The sequence below is a fragment of the Manihot esculenta genome, chromosome 8 (genome assembly GCF_001659605.2).
Source record: "Manihot esculenta cultivar AM560-2 chromosome 8, M.esculenta_v8, whole genome shotgun sequence".
Taxonomy (NCBI): Eukaryota; Viridiplantae; Streptophyta; class Magnoliopsida; order Malpighiales; family Euphorbiaceae; genus Manihot; species Manihot esculenta.
The window spans coordinates 38655095-38677387 of NC_035168.2; the positions used below are offsets into that span (position 1 = coordinate 38655095).

The 22293-nt window shown below is 34.8% G+C and overlaps 3 protein-coding genes and 2 non-coding genes across 5 annotated transcripts; 3 read left to right on the top strand and 2 right to left on the bottom strand.

Annotated features, from left to right (window-relative positions):
• The first annotated feature begins 1189 nt into the window (after window positions 1–1189).
• LOC122724338 (arabinogalactan protein 13-like) lies at window positions 1190–1754 on the top strand. Its single transcript, XM_043958882.1, has one exon. The coding sequence runs from the start codon at window positions 1334–1336 to the stop codon at window positions 1511–1513; it is 180 nt and encodes a 59-aa protein (XP_043814817.1). The 5' UTR covers window positions 1190–1333; the 3' UTR covers window positions 1514–1754.
• Window positions 1755–7836: 6082 nt separating this feature from the next.
• On the top strand, window positions 7837–7971 carry LOC122724471. The gene has a single exon (XR_006351844.1). It is a non-coding gene; the product is annotated as a small nucleolar RNA U19 (small nucleolar RNA).
• A 66-nt stretch (window positions 7972–8037) lies between these two features.
• On the top strand, window positions 8038–8171 carry LOC122724477. The gene has a single exon (XR_006351850.1). It is a non-coding gene; the product is annotated as a small nucleolar RNA snoR138 (small nucleolar RNA).
• Window positions 8172–10462: 2291 nt separating this feature from the next.
• LOC110621397 lies at window positions 10463–12060 on the bottom strand. The gene is made up of 2 exons (XM_021765678.2): window positions 11085–12060; window positions 10463–10914 (listed from the first exon to the last, which is right to left on the bottom strand). Exons 1-2 carry the CDS (start codon window positions 11811–11813, stop codon window positions 10798–10800), a joined length of 846 nt encoding a protein of 281 aa, XP_021621370.1. The 5' UTR covers window positions 11814–12060; the 3' UTR covers window positions 10463–10797.
• A 1203-nt stretch (window positions 12061–13263) lies between these two features.
• Window positions 13264–18488, bottom strand: LOC110621285 (5'-adenylylsulfate reductase-like 7). The gene is made up of 4 exons (XM_021765508.2): window positions 17908–18488; window positions 14891–15072; window positions 14230–14354; window positions 13264–13997 (listed from the first exon to the last, which is right to left on the bottom strand). The coding sequence occupies exons 1-4, from the start codon at window positions 18064–18066 to the stop codon at window positions 13564–13566; spliced, it is 900 nt and encodes a 299-aa protein (XP_021621200.1). The 5' UTR covers window positions 18067–18488; the 3' UTR covers window positions 13264–13563.
• Window positions 18489–22293: the final 3805 nt, after the last annotated feature.

The following is a 22293-nucleotide window of genomic DNA, read 5'->3' on the forward strand; positions in this document are numbered from 1 at the left end:
ATTATTTTGTTAAGGTATGAATTTTTTAAAATAAATGCATAAAAATTAATTTAGCTAAAGTTTGGGGAGACTTTTCTGTGGTGGTTGAATTGGTGCATTGAATTTGAAATATCACCTAATTAAAAATATATATATAAATGAAAGAATGGATTGCTTCTCTAAATTTGTTCGTTTATTCCAAATGTAATGATTTGTTGACCGTTGCAAAATGTACGTTATATCTTGGAAAAATCAAATTTAGGTTTGTGAATGGATCATAAAAATCACTTTCTAACATAGTATTTTTCAAAGTACTTTACCAACATTTTTTTCAATAAACTAGTCAAAGAATGTCATTTTTTTTATCACCCATTTAGCTAAGAGGTAATGCTAATTGGATTTCTACCATAGATTTCTTGTGGGCTTGACAATGAAATTCCCATGTGCTGCCATTGCTCGTGAACCAAATTGTCCCATTTCAAATAAATTAAAGCTGAATTTTGAGGTTCAAATTCAATCATATGAACTTGTGGTTGTTATGGATTAAGTTTATTTTAATCATATAAAATTCAAGTCAACTCTAATTTGCAATTCAAAATTTCCGTTGCAATTGTTAATTGTTAAATTATCATATGCATATTATTTATAAAATTCACATTGTTAGTGGGTAAAAAAATAAATTAATCATGCATACATGAAAAATATCTTGGATGGAAATCACAAAATCCCAAATTTGCCATCGACATAGAGCATAAAAGCCACAGAACATGCCCTTGCGTGGGGTCATAACCGGACCTTCAAATATTTTTTTCAAAAAATTGGCAAATGGTGTTTGTTAAGAAGTGGACGGCCTCAAAGAAAGACCTCAATATAATTTATTTTATTCCTTGTAAGAAAAGATATAAAAAGGAAAGAGACAGACTGAAAGAACCGTTGGCAACAGCTGGAAGCCACTGGTTCAACTGGCCACGGTTCGGTTTTCATCATAATCAATGATTTTAAGATGTAAACTCTATTCGGTAACAGCTATTGCTGAATTGAACCGTAAACTAGTGGGCTTGATTGGACCGGATCATTGAGTTAAAGTAGATGAAATTGTGGCCAGCACTACCTGTTCTAACCAACGGGCAGGACGGCCACAACTTTTGACACTGTCCCAAAATGCATGTGACCTCCATCAACTGTCTCCAACCCTTCAACCTCCCTATATAAACTACACAACTCCTCTAGTTTCCGCCACCCCACCAGCAGCGTCGCACTTTCTTTTTGCCTCCACAAAATTTCCCAGCTTCTATAATCCAAACTTTCTTGGGAAAGTTTCGATTTTTCCACTCACCAAACAGGAAAATCTACAATGGAGGCACTGAAAATGAGAGTATTTTTGGCGATTGTGGTTGTTGTCATGGCCATTTCTGCTATTCAGAATGTGGGTGCTCAGGAAGCCCCAGCGCCTAGCCCTGCCTCTGATGCCACTGTTTTTGTACCTACAGTCTTCGCATCTCTTGCAGCTCTTGCTTTTGGGCTCCTCGTTTAAATGGGTATTTGAATAAATTCTTAATTTTTTAATGGGTAAATTATGAGTTCTTTGCCTTAGGCTCTTTCTTTCCTCCTTATTAGATTTGAGCCTTTGTTGAGATTGTAATCATGGGGGCTGAAAGAGGTTGAGAGACTCTTGCTGTCTTTTGATTTTTCGTTTATCGTGATGTTTATGATCATTTCATTATTTGTATAATTGATGTGAGTTCTTGATAATAATATTATTATTTTTTGTACAATTCTTGTGATTTGCTTTGCTTGTTTCTTTTTTGTAACACTGAAATGTTTAATTTTAGAGTACGTTATGATGCTGAAGAAAATTAAATGAAACATTGTAAAATAAAATTAATAAAAAAAAATTAAAATAAAAAAGATTGGCTGAAGAAATATCAAAGTAAAAGAGAAATTATTTTCATGTGGCAAATTTAAGTTAATGACAAAAAGGATCTAGTCTACTTTTAGAAAGAAATCGGAAGCCATTTTGATTAGCTGGCTGGTCAATTCTTCAACCAATTACTATTTTCCATTACAATTACCTTTTACTTTAGAATAAGACTTATTATTTATTATTTGCTTAATAAATGAATAATCAAATATTCATTTACAGCACACCAAAGAAATAATAATAATAATAATAATAATATTTTTAATAAGAATGAAGTAGCTTGTAATCCCAGAGAAATCTATTCAGCAAGTTGGTAATGGCAAATAAAATATTGTATATTAATAAACTAACAGCGCAGCCAATCTTTGACAAGCCACAGCGGATCTCTAAAGATTGGAAAGAGTAATGGGTTGCACATGCCCATTTGATTCCCAAATCAGTCGTCCTTAAACATTCTGCACGTTGGAAAAAGTGCCTTCTCTCTTTCCATAGGGAGAGCTCTCTCTTCGCTTGCTCTTTCCTTAGGATTGGCCTTCGTTGGTTGTCGATTACAGTTGAGCTTTGCTTACACTGTTTTAGGAGTGGGTTTGCATTTTATGGTCGATCCATACAACATGCAAGTTGGTGAGCTCTATTCATCGAAATCCTTTATTTTCTTGTTTCCTTAGTTGTTTCGTGCTTGCTATGGAGTTTATGTTAGATTGGTTTTAGTTATGTTTTTCTCTCTTTCTACAATATTGAGATATTAAGAGACTAATGATGTCTTAATCACTCATTGTTTGTTGAAGTCTTATTTAAATATGATTTGTATAAATATTTGATGTAAAGTGATTGTATTTGTTTTAGATACAGTAATCTCTATTTGTTGTACGTATTTTTAAATATTTTACTGTTTGTATCAAATTAATATGAATTAGAAAAATAATTTTTCTCTCTTCACTGTTTATAAATAGTATCAAATTAACAAAAAATTTCTGAATTATCAATAGATTTTTCCGTTGGTAAATTTTGTAAAAATCCGTTAGTAAACGAATTACCAACGGATTATTAACGGATTACGATCCGTTGTTAAAAAACTCGTTAAAAAAAATACATCTTCCAAATTCAAAGGTCCTTGTCAAATATGTGGATATTGAAATCAGACTGTCAACAAATGTCATCATTGTTACCTACGGTCAAATCAAAATCCACGTCCAACTTAGAATCAGCATAAATACTCACCACCAATGACCAACTATTTCTACAATTATCCAACACCTTCACCTTATTATCCGCCTCCTCCCATAATGAGTTGTTATTCTCCTCCCACACCTTTGGCCAACTACTCCACTATGTCCCCCATTAATCATTGGCACCCAGACACTGCAATCAATTTCCATGTCATTCTAGATATTCAGTCCTTAAGGACTGCAACTGCATATTGGAAATGGTGTATTCTCGATTAAGGACCTTTGTAACGACCCGAAAATCGAACCGCTACTGGCGCTAGGATCCAGATCGACTTAAAGCCGCTGGGACCCGTAGCAAGCCTCACATACAACCTGTATACCTGGTTAATCCCATACATGATCAACACATACATAAAATTTTTAAACTTTTCTCATTCATTTACCAAACTCAACCTGTGCATGCACAACTCATAGGCATAACCATCAACCCCACACTGGAGTCCTCATCAATACTCCAATGGGGTAACATAACATCATAAAACATTTCATTAAAGATTATGTAACTAAAAAGGGATTAATAACATACTAGGGTTAAGCACAATTCTAAACCTCAATATTCATCATTACATTACATAACTGTACTATACATTACATCATTCTCATGTCCACAACTAACTATTACATAAAACACAACTTTACTCTTCTTGACCTCCTGGTCTATCCCATACCTGCAAACCTGGGGGATTAAGGGAAAGGGGGTGAGCTACTAGAGCCTAGTGAGCAGAATAATAAAACATTATATTTAAAGTTCATACTTTCATGAAATGCATCACATCACAAACAAATCACATCAAGGATGGTTTTGTCACCAATAGTCCTCTACATATCCAATAGTGCCAAGGACGTAGAATGGGTCTCGACCTGGTCTTTCTCTTAACATAACATACATAACATAACATTCCAATAATGCCAGGGGCGTAAAATGGGCCTCGACTTGGTCTTTCTCTTAACATAGTGCCAGGGGCTTAGAATGGGCCTCGACCTGGACTTCCATACCATACCATAGCACATCATATCATACGAGGACTAAAGGATCATCCAATACCCATTCACATCATCATCATATTATGCAATGCAACATATTCGTGAATTCTAATGGAACATATTCATGAATTCTAATGGAACATATTCGTGAATTCTAATGCAAACAACCTAATATATCTCATGGCATTTGTGATGTATGAACATGCTCAAAATTTGATTTGTTTGCTTTGAAACATAAAGAGTTATTCTACTCACCTCTGGCTAGCTCTGACAAGACATTGAAGCAGCTGACTCACTGCTGGGGTTCTCGGTTCCTCGGGTCCGAACCTACACAGGTGGACTCAAATGAGGGACCAAACATACATGAACATGACTCTAAAATACTCCCCAAAAACCCCCTAAAACACCTTAAAACAATCATAGAAATCATGCAAAAGAAGGCTGAACAGGGCACTTTCGGCGGCAGGTTCGGCAGCCAAAAGTCCCTCCAGAGCCGAAAGTTACGCACCTTCGGCGGCACTTTCGGCGGCCGAAGGTTCCTTCCAGAGACGAAACTCATGCATGTTCGGCTGCACCTTCGGCGGCCGAAACTCCCTTCCAGAGTCGAAAGTCCACTTTCGGGGGCAGGGTTCGACAGCCAAAGGCTGGCCTCCACAGGCAGGTTCGGCGGCCGAAAGTCCCTTCGGCTGCCGAACCTGAGTTCTTCCAAAGGGCAGAACTCAGTCTCAAACATGCACATTTGCCTCCCAAACCATTCAAATCAAACACAACACTTCCACAACATGCATACACACATACATAAGCTCCTAGGGGCTTCAAACGATCCTAAACCCCAACTACAACACATCAAACATACATATTCAACATACATTGCTCAAAAACTCAACATAAACCCATAAACTCAAAATAACCTAAACATGCATTTCTACCCCATAAACCTTTATAAAACTTATTTAGAATATAAAATGAGCTAAGGATCTACTCTTACCTCTTGGAGATCGAGAGGAGAGGCGACCTAACTCAGAGATGGGAGAAATCTCACTCCTTAAGTCTCCAAGCTTCAAAACTTGTTTTTTTTGCTCAAATATCTTCAAACCAAGATAAAACTTGTTAAAACTCAAAAGATTTGAGGAAAACATCAAAAATCAACCATAGGAGTGCATGGACTCACCGTTGGCCGAAAATGGAGAGAAAACTCACCCGTTTCGGCCATGAAGCCCTTATATAGGGGCTGGCCAGACCACCTTCCAAGTTAGGCAGCCTAAAGTGCCTCCAAAACTCATGCAAGTTCGGCGGCCGAACCTGAGCCACTTTCGGAAGCCTAACTTGCCCCCCTAAACTATCCCACGTTCGGCGGCCGAACCTGGAAATGTCTCCTTGGTCTTTTTCATTCAAAACTTAATTTCCTTCTTACTTAAAATCATAAAATACATTAAAACATTTTATAAAAACATGATTTTACCCTTATAGAAGTTTCCGACATCTGAGATTCCACCGGACCGTAGGAATTCCGATACCGGAGTCTAGCCGGGTATTACAACCTTGGTTGGCTACACTATTTCTTGGGTATTGAGGTGCTTTCAACATCCACGGATATCATTCTCTCTTAACACAAATATATCCGTGGTTTATTGCACCAATTTCACATGTCTAAAAGTAAAGCCACCAGTACTCCTATGGCTACCAATGTCTCATTATCTAAACATGGCAGAGACCTCATGGCTGATGGAGAGCAGTATCGACATCTGGTTGGTTCTTTGCAATATATCACTCTCACTAGGCTAGATGTGTGTTTTACAGTGAACAAGCTTGTGCAATTTATGCATCAACTAATGCAAGTTCATTGGATCGTTGCTAAATGCTTATTGCGTTATTTGCAGGGTACTACTTCTATGGGTATTTTTTCTCCACTAATTCTCCAATTTTACTACAGCATTTTTTGAATAGCGATTGGGCCGACTACGCCAATGATAGAAAATCACCTCTGGTTAATTTAATTTTATAATCTTCAAAGAAGCAATCAACTTTTTCCCACTCCTCAACTGCAAGTGAATATCAGTCTATTGTGCATGCTACCTCAGAGATCATGTAGATCTTATCTTTACTGTTAAAACTTGGTTATAATGTCTCACTAGCAACATTGTGGTATGACAATATTGGAGCCATTTACTTAACGTCTAATCCGGTCTTTCATGCTCGAACGAAACACATTGAATTTGATTTTCATTTTGTACGAGATCAAGTCCAGTGCAAAAGGATTCAAATCAAATTTATTTCGAGTCAATATTAGATCGCTGATATCCTAACCAAGCTTTTAGGATCACGTCTGTTTTTGCATCATCAGGAAACCTTCGACTTCTGTCTCCTTTGACTTCAGCTTGAGGGAGCCTGTTAAGAGACTCATGACTTAGTCACTCAGTTGTTAGTTGAAGTCCTATTCAAATAGATTTGCTACTATGAATTTTGTAAATATTTAATTTAAATTGATTGTATTTTCCCTTAGTTATTGGAGTCTCTATCTATTGTATGTGTTTTTAAATATTCTGCTGTTATGAGTTGTTATTATATGATCCAGTCATATCGCAAAACCCTAATAAAATGCAACACATGATTACGAAAGCCTCACCCATAAAAAAAAATTCAGATATTATAATGGTCGATATTCAGAATGATATAAATCTCATTCTCTCATAAACAAGTCGAGCCTTATAAATAGAAGTATCCATCATATTCCTATTACATCTACAATCGCGAAATTTCTTATCTACTAATTAGTACTAATAGAATTAACAGAAAGTTTATTATCGCTATTTTTTTAGAGTATAAAAATAAATCATACACATAATTCAAAATATACATTATTACACACTCATTTTTAAATTTAAACTACTTACTTATATTTGTCTTCATAATAAATTACTAATTTAAGTATAGGAGTTACTCACCATTTAACCACCTCGTATTTTTATTGACTAATTATTTTTCAATTCATTTTCAACCTCATCATTGTAATAAATATGAAAAACAATTTTCAGAAAATTTTTTTACTAATATATACGTGAATTAATACAATTTATAGGCGGTAAGATAAGAATGGAACTTCGTCTAGAATTGTATGCTTTATTGCTTACTAAAAAATTATTATAATTATTTGTTTTTATTTAGTTAAAAGAAAAATAGAAAAAATAAAAATAAATTTTTTTTTGTTTGAAAATATAAAATTAAAAAAAAAGGAAATTAGAGTTAATTTATAATTTTATTAAATATTAAAAAAATACTTTTATTTTTTTACTCTGTAAATCAATATTCACATTACATAGCTGTTAATTACTGCAAAATTATTATAAAGAATGCAAATCTAGCAACAGATCGCCCTGTTGCCAAAAGAGAGAGATGACTCGTCCAAAGGGATCGAAATAATAATAGTTATTATTAAATGTGGGAGTGGTAAATTCTTAACGAAACGAGGGCATTACAGTAATTATAGATCACAGCGATCATTTCAAGGATAAAACCCTAATTCCCAATCCTTAAAACCCTGGTCGGGCTCCAACTCCGTCGCCATCGCGTCTCTCGCTTCTACCTTCCTTCTTCTTTTTCTTCGTCTTCTTCTTCTTCTTCTTCTTCTTCTTCTTCTTCTTCTTCGATCATGATGCAAAGAATTAAATCTGGAGATTGTAACTGCCTTTAAGAGTAGCCGTGTGAATAGTGATACAATTTCATAACTGGCTTAGTTAAGAGGCATATATCAAATTGTTTGATCAATCTACGGTTGGTCATTCATAATCCAAGGCCTTTTTGAGGGGACAATATTGCTTTTTCTTCCATCGATTGTCCTCCAAGCAGCCTTAGACATCTGAGCAGAGATTTTCTCCAGGTTTATATTCCTTTTTTAATCTAATTTTTTAAAATATCATCAATTACATTGCCTCAGAATAACCAGAAGGTTCATGAATACAATGCCGTTTGGTTCAGACAGAGGCGTAGATCAATTCGAATCGGTTTGAGAGAAAGGAAAATTTCCCTTCCTTTCCTTTCCTAGATAGATTCGGATATTATTTTGTTCTTAGAATTTTTAGAAATTAAAAGAAAAAATCAGATGAATCCATCAATTTTCTCTTCCAGAAAACTCATCAGTGAATGGATCTATTATCGTATAAGAAGAAATTAGGTTACTAAATCATTACAACTGTGGGCCTAATTCCACCTCAATTGGCATAATAATTCATAGCACATGGGTTAGATTAGGTTGATAATTAATGTTTATAGTGGTTTAGACTTTTCTTTTGTTTTCTTTATAAGCTTCTTCTTGTTTGATTCTTCATTGCGACATTAAAAAGTTTTCTTTATTTTTCAATTCTAAAATTTAAATTACAGTGAATTGATAGATTTGGAGAGTTTTTTATTTATTAAATAATAAATCAAATCAAATTATTAACTATTGCCTCAAATCTTAATTTATTTATTGCAAAAATGTGATCCTTAGTTTTCTTTTGGCCAAAATGTGATCCTTAGTTGAATGACGAATGGAAACTGTATTTATTTCAAGATACAGACCTGATACATCAGACACAAAATAAATCAAGTTTCCCGAGAAGTTTCTATATATAGAAAACTAATGTTAAAGTTTGATAATTTTTTTTTTAAGAAAGAGACATTTAGTTTTTAAATGATTCAATTTTTTTCAATGAAAAAATATTTGTTTCTGAATAAATTTTCAGGCTCTATTGGCCTTATATTTTCATTTGCATGTTTTTCTTAAATTATAATTCACTGCCGAATTCGGCACTCAAACTGAACAGAAAGAGATGTCTAAAATTTAGCCTCTACAGGCGGATCCATTAATATACCTTTCAATCTGCAATTAAAACACTTACGATTAAAGCAAGCAGATTAAAACACTTACAATTAAAACAAATCGGCCTGATTGAGGGTTTAGACTTTCTTCAGTCTGATCTCTTTCGACTTGATCGAGGGCCTAAATATATTAAAATAGAATTTAACTCGTTTGATATGATGGATAGTAAAAAACGGAGAATAAGAGATTGAAAATTTAAATAATTTTAACTTAACTCATTTGATATGATAGATAGTAAAAAACGGAGAGTAGGAGATCGAGTACCTAAATAATTTTAACTTTAACTCATTTAATATGATGGATAGTAAAAAAATGGAAAGTAGGAGATCGATGATCTAAACATGCTAAATGAGAATTTAATTAGTTTGATTCGTTTGATGTAAAAATAATTAAAAAATAATAAGAAAAGGAAAACTTGATCTACCCAAACCAAAATTTTCAATTTTTTCAATTTTTTTTATTTATTTATTTAATTTTAGATCGTCAATAAATATTAAATAGTATTTAAAGTCTACTTCAAAGAGAGATAAAAGCATAATTAATTTTAAAATTTTTAAATTAAGAAGAGATTTTTTACCAATCCGGCTAAACGTTTTACCGATTGAAATTAATGTGATGTTATTGAGGGAGACCTAATTGAATACCCGTCTGACACAACCGACCCACCAATTTGAATTATTTCCACATACATGGCACTCAACATATACTTCCATTTGGGCTTTCACATCACTTCTAGTGAACCCCAGTTCACCAATTTTGACAATTTATCTCTCTATGCCATCCATTTAATTTCAATGGGGGTGTATGTGTAACTCACTTTATCAAGTGGGTCATCACTCATTAAATCTCTTTTGTTTGTATAGTTGGCTTGTTCTATCAATCACTTTCTCTCTTCTCCATCTTACACGAAAAGAAATATCTTCGATAATCTCATTAGTTAGGCAGTTAGGAGCCCATCTAACTTAATCCATAATCAAAATTGCTAAAGAGACATGACATAAATAGGAATTAAGAGAAACAAAAAAATCTTTTTAGTGGTTAAGGAAGCCTTCTCACATTCCTTTGTCATCTTTTTTATTAACAAAAATAAATAAAATAAAGACACGACACATTATAAATTTAATATAAATATATAATTTTTAGAGAAATATCACCTATTTTTATATTAGGGTTTGAAATGTATTAAAATAATATCTAAAATAGCAAATAACATTAAACAACATTAATGTCGTTAAAAAATATAATTATTTATTAATAATTTTTAATATTTTAAAAAAATATAAAAAAATTTTATAATTCCATTGATTTTTATTTTTTAACACTTATGATTTAATTTAATAATAAATTTTAAAATAATAAATAAATAAAATTATAGAGTATTTTTTTATATTTATTTTTAATTTTTATATGGAAAGATCTAAATTAACATCTTGATCCAGGTCCATTTCAACCTAACTCATATGTTAATGCAAATATTTGTAAATATTCTGATTAAATATTCAAAATATTCCAACATTATTCGAGGAGACAATTGGTTGGGTCAATGCCCACAACAATACAAGCTTTTTGCTAGTGCTACTAGTGGATCACAATGAAGATACCAATCTCCTATAACAAGCATATACACAAGCATAGGGAATCTCTAGTACACATGATTCATCAGAATCTATGCACAACCAAATATCTCATACATAATACTTTTTATGTACAAAATATGAAGAAAAATTCATATGTAGAAAAAGCTTACATATAGAGGCATAACAGATTCACCACCACAATTGACAGCAAGGAACAATAGAGATTTTTCTGTAATATGAATTTAGCTTTCAGACACCATCATAGTAACCTCCAAAAGTTATATGAGCTCTAGCAATGGGAACTCCTCTTACTGTTGCAATTGCTTCATTGAATCTTGTTGCATGATGAACCACTTGCTTAATCCTCTATAACAAATACCCAATTCAATATTAAAACATGTCATACCCAGATGATCAAAGATTCTTGATCCATGAAATTAGCACTAAATATGAACAAAGCAATATGCTTTATGAGAAAAAAAAAAAAAGGGTAATCTAAAAAATTTCCAGAAATACAGGAAGAAGATAGAACAAACCTTGTCTTCATTGTAAATCTGGAATCTCAGCTTTTGGTTCTGTTGCTGCTTGTTTCTTTGATGGCTTCCAAAAATGATTATACAAACAGTAGCAGCAGCAACTCCAAAGGAGCAAATTGCTCCAATCCCATTCAAGCTCCACTTCCACAAATTCAACCCACCATTATTTTCCTCCCAATGAATTTCTTCCACTTCTTTAATTTCTTTTTCAATCTTGATTCTTGGGGAGCTAATTTTGGCCTCCAAGGTATCACCTTTATCCTCGAAATCAAACTTGCTAGCATCAATTTGAGGAGGAACGAAACTTTTGGTTGTTGGGGACTTTGGAGAGTCCATTTTCATGTCGACAAATTCATTTTCCTTCATTTTCTTGAAGAAAACTTGGGAAACTGGGTCTTGATCAGCTTCCTTTGGAGCTATATCAGGACCTTTGGCTTCTGGCATGATCACAGAAGGCATCACCCTGATGTCAATAGGCTTTGATTTGTCTTCTTGACGATCACCAGTTGTGATTCTTGTTGTTTCCAACTGAAATGGAACTGGAACAAGCTGGTTAGGCACCACACTTGAATTTCTTGGAGGTGAAGATGGACAAACAAAGTAGTTCATATTGAACCCAGATTTTGAATTGGAGCTCCGATTGCTTGCTGAAGAACTCTTCTTTTCTCCATCTTCAGGGTAATCAAGAAATCCCCCATGCGGCAAAATTTCCCATTCTTCAATATCCATGATTTCTAAGAGGGAAATTTTTTTTTCTTTCTTGGAAATAGAATTGGATCAAAGAGATGGGTTGATATATATATGTGATTTATTAGGATCTAGGTTGAATTATTGATCAAAGAAGGTGGGCTTTTCATGGAGTGTTGTGTGGAATTTTCATTAGTGAAGAGAGCTAATTAAGGCCAAGACAGCATGGTGTCTTCTAGCTCTTTGGAGTGTCAAGATTGAACCCAGAGGCAAGGAAGACAAGTATGATATGATGCATGGCTTGTGATCTTATCTTTGCAAAAGGTGACAATTAGGGTGTGGGTCCAGATGGACCCACTTAAGAGCATGCCTTGTTTCATAGGTTTCCTGTGGTGATTTCTTTTAGATTTTTATAATCTGTATGTTTGATTGCTATAGTGTTATTTTGGATAAATCTTGACCAACGGTAATGATCACTGATCAAACTATGGTGATAGGCCAGCATATAACTTTTTTTTTTTTTTTAAAAGGGTTTTTTTAATTAAAAAAAGAAAAACATTCTAGAGATGAAGAAAGAGAAGGGGTTGTTTTTGCTAGAGATTCCTTGTGGTTTCTTGTGGAAGTTTGCTTGGAAAGAAAATGACTGGGTTAGGTTATTGAAGAGAAAAGTGGAAAAAAATGAAAATGAAAGCCCCACACAACTGTCCATAGGCCGGTATCTTTCTCGCACTTTTACATTAATCAAAGTTTTTTTTTTTTTAATTTTCTTTATTTTTATAGTTATAATAAAATTAAAAAAAACCGTCCTAACTAATTTTTTAAAAGATAAGAATGATATAAATTAATATAGTTGGTTGTGTGGATGTTATTTTATTTGCTATTTGTACAAAAGCATTGAGTTTAATTGATTATAAAAGGTGCAAAAGGACTGTGCTTCTTGAATACTCAAGTCTGAATGTGGCTATGGCTGATTGGCGGTCACAAAGAAGCTTTCCCGAAAGCAATTTTAACATAAAAGGAAATGTTTCATATGCATTTTTGGGTGAATTAATTGCACCATTCCATGTGTTTGTCTTGTAGAAGAGGCAACATTTTGCTTGCACCTGTCCCTATTTGTCTCCACTCATATGCAAATACAGCATATATACACGTTGCTTGCAAGTTAAACACTTAAAAAAGATAATTATAATTTTCTTTATGGTCATTTTCTACTTGGGACAATAAGCACAAGTTGCAAGCAATTAATTTTTCAAATTACACGGACAATTTTTAATAGGCCAAAAGGAAAATGAAGGAAAAGGCTAGAGAAGCACATTCAGTTTCAGATGGAAGTTGGAATGGTGAGCAAGGAAGCAAGCAAGCCAATGTCCATATGTATTAGCAATAACAAAACAAATCAATGGAGAAGGAGAAGGAGAAACAGCAAAACCAAAAATGGTCCTGGTAAAGTAACACCATTATTTCACCAATAAGAGAAAAATGCAACCGCCCAGACGTCAACTCATGCTTAAGTTCCATTGATGTAAAGAGAAGGTTCCTCCTAATGACAAAATAATATACAAAAAGGGATGAGTGTTCTCAAATTTACATGCCTGTTTTACTTCCTCCTAAAACTCAAACAAAGGACTTCAGCTACAGTAATAAGCGCTATATGAAATTTCAACAGGGAGAGAGAGAGAGAAATAGAGAGAGTGCCTGTCCCTGACATTAAAAAAAACAGATGATATACATTATCTCATCATTAAGCCCTTTTCTGATCCCATTCAAATCCCACAGGAAGATGGCATCTGTGTTAGGATTGTGACCTGCCTGATGATGAAGATTCACCCAATGAAACAGAGGCCAGGGAAGAAGCCCAAACCCGGCAATTTTTTGCACCTTCATGGAAGTTTCTTGTCTTGCACAATGTCTGCCTGGTCCAGATCCAGATCCTCCTCACATCAATCATATGCAGGATACGGCCAAATAGTTGACTTGTCTCACCAAATATTTCCAAGTTGAAATGAGGAACATACAGCCAATAGAAAGCCTTGAGATGAGATAACACTTTTGGAGATATAAACACCAGTACTCGGAAACTAAGGAACAACAAGGCCAATACTAAGTAGGTTTCCCTTCTCATTATCTCCCTCAAGGAAGACCCATCCCATGGCTGCAAGATAGATTCTTCATGACTACCCAAACTTGTTGGCTCATCTTCAGCAAAATACTTAACCGGTCCGAGTCCTGAATCACATATAGGTTTGTTATGAAACAGGAAGTATAAATTTTACTGAAGACTCCTCAACAGTGTTCAGTTGTATGGTGGTGAGGTTCTGACATAAAAGGATAATTTAACAGACAAATGGTTCGATGTTTTAAATATCTTTCACTGGAGTCTGAAGAAGATTCTGAGAGCAAGAACAAGAATGCTGCAAAACTGGTCTGCATAATTCTTTCTGCAGACAAATAAAATTACCTGTTGTTTTCTCATAAAATTGAACAAGGGATTGAAGATCCTTTGGCCCATGATATTGCACCTTTGATGTCTGGTTGACCATTAACAACGATGGCAAGCTATGAATTCCATATCTTGAAAATACACTGCAAAAAATATATATATATATATAATATTGATGTCAGGAAAAATTACAGCTTAGTCAAAACTCAACCTTGCTTTCCATTGAGACCTCTAAACAACAATCATTTGTAAACATCGCAACATATAGAGAAAAAGTATTAGAAATGCCAAAATCATAGGGTAACACGCATTGTGAATTCTGAGTAAAGAGCATGCCAAAAAAGTTTAGAGAAAGTCCACCCTGAGATAGCAACCATTAAAGAAGTAAGGAATACAAATAATCTAAAAAATTTCATCTACTTTCTCCATAGATTTGTGAACAAGAGTGAGTATTCCAACTTGTAACTACAAAATTGAGAGATAAAGACAACTACTGGCAAATTCATGCAAGCGTACTAGTATGAAGCATAGTGCACTTGCCAAATAGAAGCAAAGAGAATTTACATCTAACAGTAAGTTCTTTGGAAAAACTACAAAAAGTGAAGATTATCTCAAAAGATTACATCCCAGTTGATTAATATCATGACATGTTCTGCAGGTGATGTTAATGGCATCATACCTCGGGAGGGCTGAAGATTGCTCAACGGCCAAATGCTCTATTTGAGGGAACATTGAACCAAGCATATTAAATGTATGACACATATTCCGTGAGAATGGGCACCAGGAAGCATAAAAGAGTACAGATGTGTAAGAATTTCTCTGCTTTGAAGTCAAAGCTCTGTCCAGGAAGTTCCCACTGACCTATTGACAGCAAGGAGCACATAATTCAGCACTATACAATAAAGTAAAACAAGAGGAATTTTTAGTGCAATCAAAACCAAACAATTGAACTGTATGCTAGTAACAGCAGTGAAAATGCCAGTGACTGATATGCTGGAAAGAAATGAGGACAAACAGGGAAAAAGGAACATGGCAAGAAAGGCCTATACACAAACTTGATCAAGAGACAGACTATCCAGGGGGAACCAGCTGACAGTGTTACAGTTATTTTTAAGAAACTATAAGAAAAGAAAAACAGATGGAGCTGAGATACAAGACTATAATGCCTCAAAAAATTAATCATAATAGAAAAACTGAGTCCAATTTTCACAACTTGACTTCAGCATAATGAATAAAATTCAATTTCATTTAGACCAATTCATTCTGTTGGATTCAAACTAATTAATGGGATATGAACTGAAATTGCAATTCAACATAAAGTGGACAAATATTAATTACTATATATTTCTATGCGATCACAAGTTTATTTATGAACATGCTTCACTTTGAATTACCTCTTTATATTGTTTCAGAAATGCTCACAACCTTTGTTCTTTTATTTGCATTTTTTGCCAGTGCTGTGTAAAATTCATGTCAATTTAACTTTGTTCTTCCAAGTTCCAACTACTAAACTGAATGCAGATTCAACTTGTCATAATAAAACAAATGAAGTTAATGTCAATACATTCATGAATTTGTCAAAGACAATTAGTCAACATAAACAATCATCCATTTCCAACAAGGCTTTATGGCACCAAAGCTGCAAATATACAGTAGCAAAGGCAATTCTTGGGAAGTGATGAAACTAGAAAGGAGACATTCTGTGGTCTTTTGAAGATGGAGCCATAATGTGGACTGTCCAGAAAAGTGGCTAGTCCTCTAAAACTTCTATGATACACAATGGACATAACATAATTTTCAACAGGAATTGAGGAATATCTTGACATTACACCCCATTTCATGGAATATGCACCAAAACATGATTAAAATTTCAATGCCACTACAACTCATATAAAAGGAATCCTGAAACATAATAAATAAATCCACACTTTTAGTTAGTCCTCGAGCTACATGAACTATACTTCTATTAATTTTGGGGCAAAAAAAACTTCTATTTGAAGCATCTAACTAAAACATATATATCTATTTACAAAATGCTATGAAGATTTTAGAATTTTAGTGGAGTTAGATGCAATGTACATCTTCATTTGGTGCTACATCCCTTTTGCTTTATATGTACTCATTCTTAACTGGATCCTTCCATGTATGCTCACATAATCCATCTTAGTGTTATCCCTACCACACTCATTTTGGCATGTTGTTTTTTCGCATCAAAATCATACATCATTTTTTAATCACGATTTTTTTATCAAGACTAAGACAACAATTCTCCATTTCAGTTCTCCCTCATCACTTTACCAAGATTTCATGGCTATGTTTTTAATGATTGTAGACAATACCAAGTCCACAAACATAGCTTGCACATTTGTCTCCAGGTTCTGCCGTCATATTGTAATAGCTTATTACTCAAAGCCAAATGTTTCACACCTCTTGCTCTTAGGTTTGGCCACCTTGTCTTATAGGGTCTAGCTATTCCTCTTTTCATTCATGTCCATCTCTTTACTTTCACGTCAGTAGACACCAATCTAATTTAAGTAGAATATGTAATAGGAAAAAAATACAATTTGTTGGTATCTGAACTCCCTATAGCAAGATGAGGACATTTTGAAGATGCAACGACTGGGAACAATCAATGCATAAATAAGAAGCTAAAGAGTATAAGCTCGAAGATACTATGAAGCAGGGGCCAGCCAGAAGTTTTTTTTTTTTTTTTTATGTTTCTACAAGCCCAAACCATTTAAATTCCCCTCTAAATTGGAATTAGTGTATCCTCCTTTTTAGTAAACTGCTTTCGTGTGCGCTTAACTGGTTACTAAGCCTGTAATCTGTTTCTTCATCAAACACGGTGCAAGAAACCTTGATATCCTTAAAAATGTTGGAGGCAATTCATATATTTTCAGAATCCAAAGTTCTCCAGTTGTATGTGTAAAATCCCAATTTCATTGGTTCCTTTTATGCATTTGCTATTGCACATCCTCGCTCATAATGCATACAAACATAAGATATACCTTAATAATGTCCTAGAAATCTATCATTATCATCAAGATCAAGGCCACATCTTGATTTAAACATTAAAGCTTACACCTGAAGCAAAAATGACATGTTCCTGCAGCTAGACAATGCATTACAATACTGCATGTCTCCCAGAGAATTTGCTAGTATAAAAGGTCATTTGTAATCCAAATAGCACTTTCAAGGTTCCACGACCCTGATCAACAAACTTTAAGTGGTCTCACACAGCTAATTTTCCCTTCCCTAAGTAAGGATTAAAATAGAAAACCAGAACTTCTATTCTCAGTTTCCATATCACAAATGCCATCCTGTCAAACAACGCATTACTAGAAAATCTAAGGTCATCCAAGCATTAGCCTTTATTTTAATCCGAAAAATTCCCCCACAAATTCAACACTTAGCAAGTTCAATGTTCAACAATAACTGGCAAATTAACCTAAAAACCCAAATACCCATAAAAAAAATCAACAACTGGATCAAAATAAATTACTACAACAAGAAATGTAATGAAGTTAATATATAAAACCAATAACAACCGCCTCTCAATCCACGAACAAACACAAAATAACTAACAACAAAATATGTACGCCAATAGATGATTTTTTTAAATCAGAATAATTACTAACAAACGAAAGTTTATGCAAAGTTAAAAATAAAAAATAAAAACAATAAAAGGAAACATACCTCGAGAGGAGGATATGGAGAGATCGAGAGAGGGCATTGAGATTGAATTTTATACAAAAACAAAGCAGATTCATCAGGGCAAATAGGTTCAGAGGCCGACAGGAATGGAATCGAAGATAAAGCCCCAATATAGAGCAAAAGAACAGAAAGCATAGCCATTAAAGAGCAAAATTGGCAAACCCAGAAGACCAAACAACAAAAGGAAAAGGCTATAGAGGTTAAACTTATTAGACAGCACGCAGACAAACAAGACTAAAGGGGGGGAAAATGGCGATTTCTCTCTCTCTCCCTCTCTCTCTCTCTCTCTCTTTGCGTTGATTAATTAAAATAATAATAGAATTATTGAAAATTGGTATTGGGATATTATTGGTTCTGTCGTCTGTGGATATTTCCCTCTCTCTCTCTCTCTCTCTCTCTCTCTCTCGCCGAAGCCCAGGTTGGATAATATCTATGGAGGTATGTAATATTGGAGGGTGGAGATGGTTGCGGAGGCGGTGTATTCTGCTCGGACACCTGTGGCTGTGGCTTTGGCTGTGGCCGTTCCTCTCTTTACCTAATTTTCTCCTATCAAAATTCTCAAATCTTGCACAATTTCTTAATATGACTATATTAGGATATAAAATTAATAATTATTAAATGAAACATGTAAATTTCAAATTTTATATATTTATTATTTTAATTATACATAGAGTTATTACAATATATCTTTCAAAATATGAAATATATCTTTCAAAATTAATATAACTATTTACAATTTATATATATTAGGTAAACAATAATTATTTATTTCCGCATTCACAAATTTAGACTCATAGAAAATCTCTCAATTTTTTTATTTTTTGAAATAGGGGTTGGAGGAGTCGAACCTTAGACCTTTCAAGGCTACAGGATGCACTTTTCACCAGACTAAGCCTTGGAGTGCAGAAAATCTCTCAATTTTAATTTCTCAATTTTTAATTTTTATTTTATAAAAAAATAATTATTTAACGTTTTTCTTCTAATTTTTAATTTTTATTTTAAAAAAATAAACAATTATTTATTGCCAAAGAGATGCAACTATGGTACGGGAATTATAATTTATAATAATAGAAATTCTATAAAATTTTACTAGATAATTTTATTTTTTTCTATAAATAGTTTTTTTATTTTTCTTAAAATTATATAGTTTAATTATTTATAAAAATTATAAACTAGGCATTTATAAAAATTATAAACTAGGCATTTTTTTAATATAGCAAATTAATCTTGTATATTTCATGGTTTTCGCTTTTTGTTTAGAATATAATTTTAAATAATAATAATAAATAATATATTTTTAAAGAAAAATATTGATTTTATTAATAGAATTTTATTAAATAAAGAGGATTATCATTTCAAATAGAGATACGATCATACCTGATAGATTTTTTAGTTAAAGTATGAACAGTTAGAGCATTATGACGAACCCATCTAATAAAAATATCAGTTCTAAAATCTAACAAAAATTTACGATCATTCAAAATCAAACTCCTGCATAAGATAATTTAGTAAAAATGCTTGCATAAAATAATTTGGCAAATATATTTCTCCTTCTTTTTTATCTCTCGAATATAAATCATTAAAATCTCCCGAATAAAGCCACGAAAGAGATATTCTACGAGAAAACTCGAATAAGATTTCAAAACTAACGTCGTCGTTGCGATTCCTGAAACCCATAATAACTGGTAATCCTCCATTGAATATTACCTTTCGAAACAACCGAATCAATAAAATTTGAAGAAAAGCCAATCACAGAAACATACCCATTGTAATACCCGGCTAGATCCCGGCATCCAAATTCTTACCTTCCGGCGGAATTTCCATTGGAATCCGGAATTCTCGGGTGTCTGAGCCTTCTAGAAGGGTAAAATAAAGGTTTTCTAAAATGTTTTTATATGTTTTTATGGTATTAATGAAGAAAGAAATTGAGTTTTGAAAGAAAAATTCATGGAGGAAAAACCCAGGTTCGGCCACCGAACCTCAAGTTCGGCCACCGAACATGGGGAGTTTGCGGAAGCACCTTTGACCTCCGAAGGTAGTCTGGCCAGCCACCTATAAAAGGCCCATTGTCCGAAAATGGGCGAGTTTTCTCTCTCTATTTTCGGGCATAGGTGAGATTTCGCCCTCTTATGTTGATTTTATGTTTTCCTTCAAATCTTTCAAGTTTTTGACAAGCTTTTATCTTGTTTTGAAGTTTTTAAGCTCAAAATCAAAGTCTTGAAGCTTGGAGACCCCCGGAGCTTGTCCCTCCACATCTCCAAGTTTGGGATCGCATCTCCTCTCGATCTTCAAGAGGTAAGTGTAGATCCTCCTCTTCTTTTAGGTTTTAAGTGAGTTTTAAGGGGTTTTAAGGGTGTTTAATGCATGTCTAGAGTAGATATAGAATGTTAGAGTTTATGTTAGTTTAATGATAAATGTGATGCTATGTTGATGTTTGTTGGGGTTTAGGCTAGTTTTATGCCCCTATATGCTTGAAAATGTGTTTATGCATATTTTAGAATAGTTGGATGCATGTTGTGGGAGTTTTGGTGGCTTGAGGCATAATGGCATAATCGGATTCTGCCACTCAGAAGGATCCAGGTTCAACCGCCGAACCTGCCAGGGGAGGCAGTTTTAGCCGCCTAACCTTGCCTCCGAAAGTTGGACTTTCGGCTCTAGAGGGAAGTTTCGGCCACCGAACCTGCCCCCAAAGGTTAGTGACTTTCGGATCTGTGAAGGCTTTCGGCCGCCGAATCCTGCCCCCAAAAGTGCCTGACTTTCGGCTCTGTAGGGACCTTCGGCCGCCGAACTTGCCGTCGAAAGTCCCTGTAATACCCGGCTAGACCCCGGTATCGAAATTCCTACCTTCTGACGGAATCTCCGTTGGAATCCGGAATCCTCAGATGTCGGAGCCTTCTAGAAGGGTAAAATAAAGGTTTTCTAAAATGTTTTTATGGTTTTAATGAAGAAAGGAATTGAGTTTTGAAAAAGAAAAGAGCTTGAAAGAAAACTCAGGTTTGGCTGCCGAACTTCATGTTCGGCCGCCGAACATGGGGCGGATGCGGAGGCACTTTTGGCCCCCGAAAGTGGTCTGGCCAGCCACCTATAAAGGGCCCCCTGTCCGAAAATGGGCGAGTTTTCTCTCTCCATTTCTAGGTAAGGTGAGTCTCTGCCATCCCTTGTCGATCTTGTGCTTTTCCTTCAAGTCTCTCATGATTTTTATGAGTTTTTACCTTCGTTTTGAAGATTTTAAGGTAAGATCAAAGTTTTGAAGCTTGGAGACCTCCGGAGCTCATCCCTCCATATCTCCAAGTTTGGGATTACATCTCCTCTCGATCTTCAAGAGGTAAGTGTAGATCCTCCTCTTCTTTTAGGTTTTAAGTGTGTTTTAAGGGGTTTTAAGGATATTTGATGCATGTATGTAGTAGATGTAAAATGTTAGGGTTTATGTTAGTTTAATGTTACATGTGATGCTATGATGTTGTTTGTTAGGGTATAGGCTAGTTTTATGCCCCTATATGCTTGATGGTGTGTTTATGCATGCTTTTAAGTATGAGTTTGGAGGGTTTTGGTAGGCTAGATGTGAGAGGCAGAATCGGATTCTGCCATTCTGGAGAACCTAGGTTCGGCCGCCGAAGCCATGTTCGGTCGCCGAACTTGCCTGTGGAGGCAGCTTTAGGCCGCCTAAACTCGCCCCCGAAAATTGGACTTTCGGCTCTGGAGAGGAGTTTCGGCCGCCGAACCTGCCCCCGAAGGTTAGTGACTTTCGGATCTGGAGGGAGTTTCGGTTGCCGAACCTGCCCCCGAAAGTGCCTGACTTTCGGATCTGGAGGGACCTTCGGCCGCCGAACATGCCGCCGAAAGTCCCCTGCCCAGCCTTCCTTTGCCTTTTTTGCTTGCATGTTTCATGATGTTTTAGGGGGAGTTTTTGGGGAGTTATTTAGAGTCATGATAGAGTATATTTGGTCCCTCATTTGAGTCCACCTGTGTAGAATCGGACCTGAGGAACCGAGGTAATCAGCAGTGAGATAGCTGCTTTAGAGTTAGTTCAGAGTCAGCCAGAGGTGAGTGGAACTAAACTAATCTTTTATTTCGAGGAATCAAATATTTTAAGTATGTTCATGCATCATGATATACAACAGGTTGTTTGCATTAGAATTCATGAATATGACGCATTGCATTATTCATTGTGGGTATGGATGGACAACAGGACGACCCATTAGCCCTCTAGATATCATGTTATGTAATAGAAGTCCTGAGGAGTCCCACCGAGGGCCGGGCACATAGCTTATGTATGTAATAGAAGTTCTGAGGAGCTCCACCGAGGGCCGAGCAAAGAGTAGAGGGATTTTTGGGTCAGTCCATCCGTGATGTGATTTGTTTGTGATG

What these genes read in the sequence shown, in the direction of transcription:
- LOC122724338 (XM_043958882.1), top strand. Translation starts at nt 1,334, where the DNA reads ATGGAGGCACTGAAAATGAGAGTATTTTTGGCGATTGTGGTTGTTGTC.
- LOC110621397 (XM_021765678.2), bottom strand. Translation starts at nt 11,813, where the DNA reads ATGGATATTGAAGAATGGGAAATTTTGCCGCATGGGGGATTTCTTGAT. An exon ending in AGATTTACAATGAAGACAAG is followed by an intron (nt 10,915 to 11,084) that starts GTTTGTTCTATC and finishes TATTTGTTATAG; the next exon opens with AGGATTAAGCAAGTGGTTCA.
- LOC110621285 (XM_021765508.2), bottom strand. Translation starts at nt 18,066, where the DNA reads ATGGCTATGCTTTCTGTTCTTTTGCTCTATATTGGGGCTTTATCTTCG. An exon ending in CTCCATATCCTCCTCTCGAG is followed by an intron (nt 15,073 to 17,907) that starts GTATGTTTCCTT and finishes TGCTGTCAATAG; the next exon opens with GTCAGTGGGAACTTCCTGGA. An exon ending in CAATCTTCAGCCCTCCCGAG is followed by an intron (nt 14,355 to 14,890) that starts GTATGATGCCAT and finishes TATTTTTTGCAG; the next exon opens with TGTATTTTCAAGATATGGAA.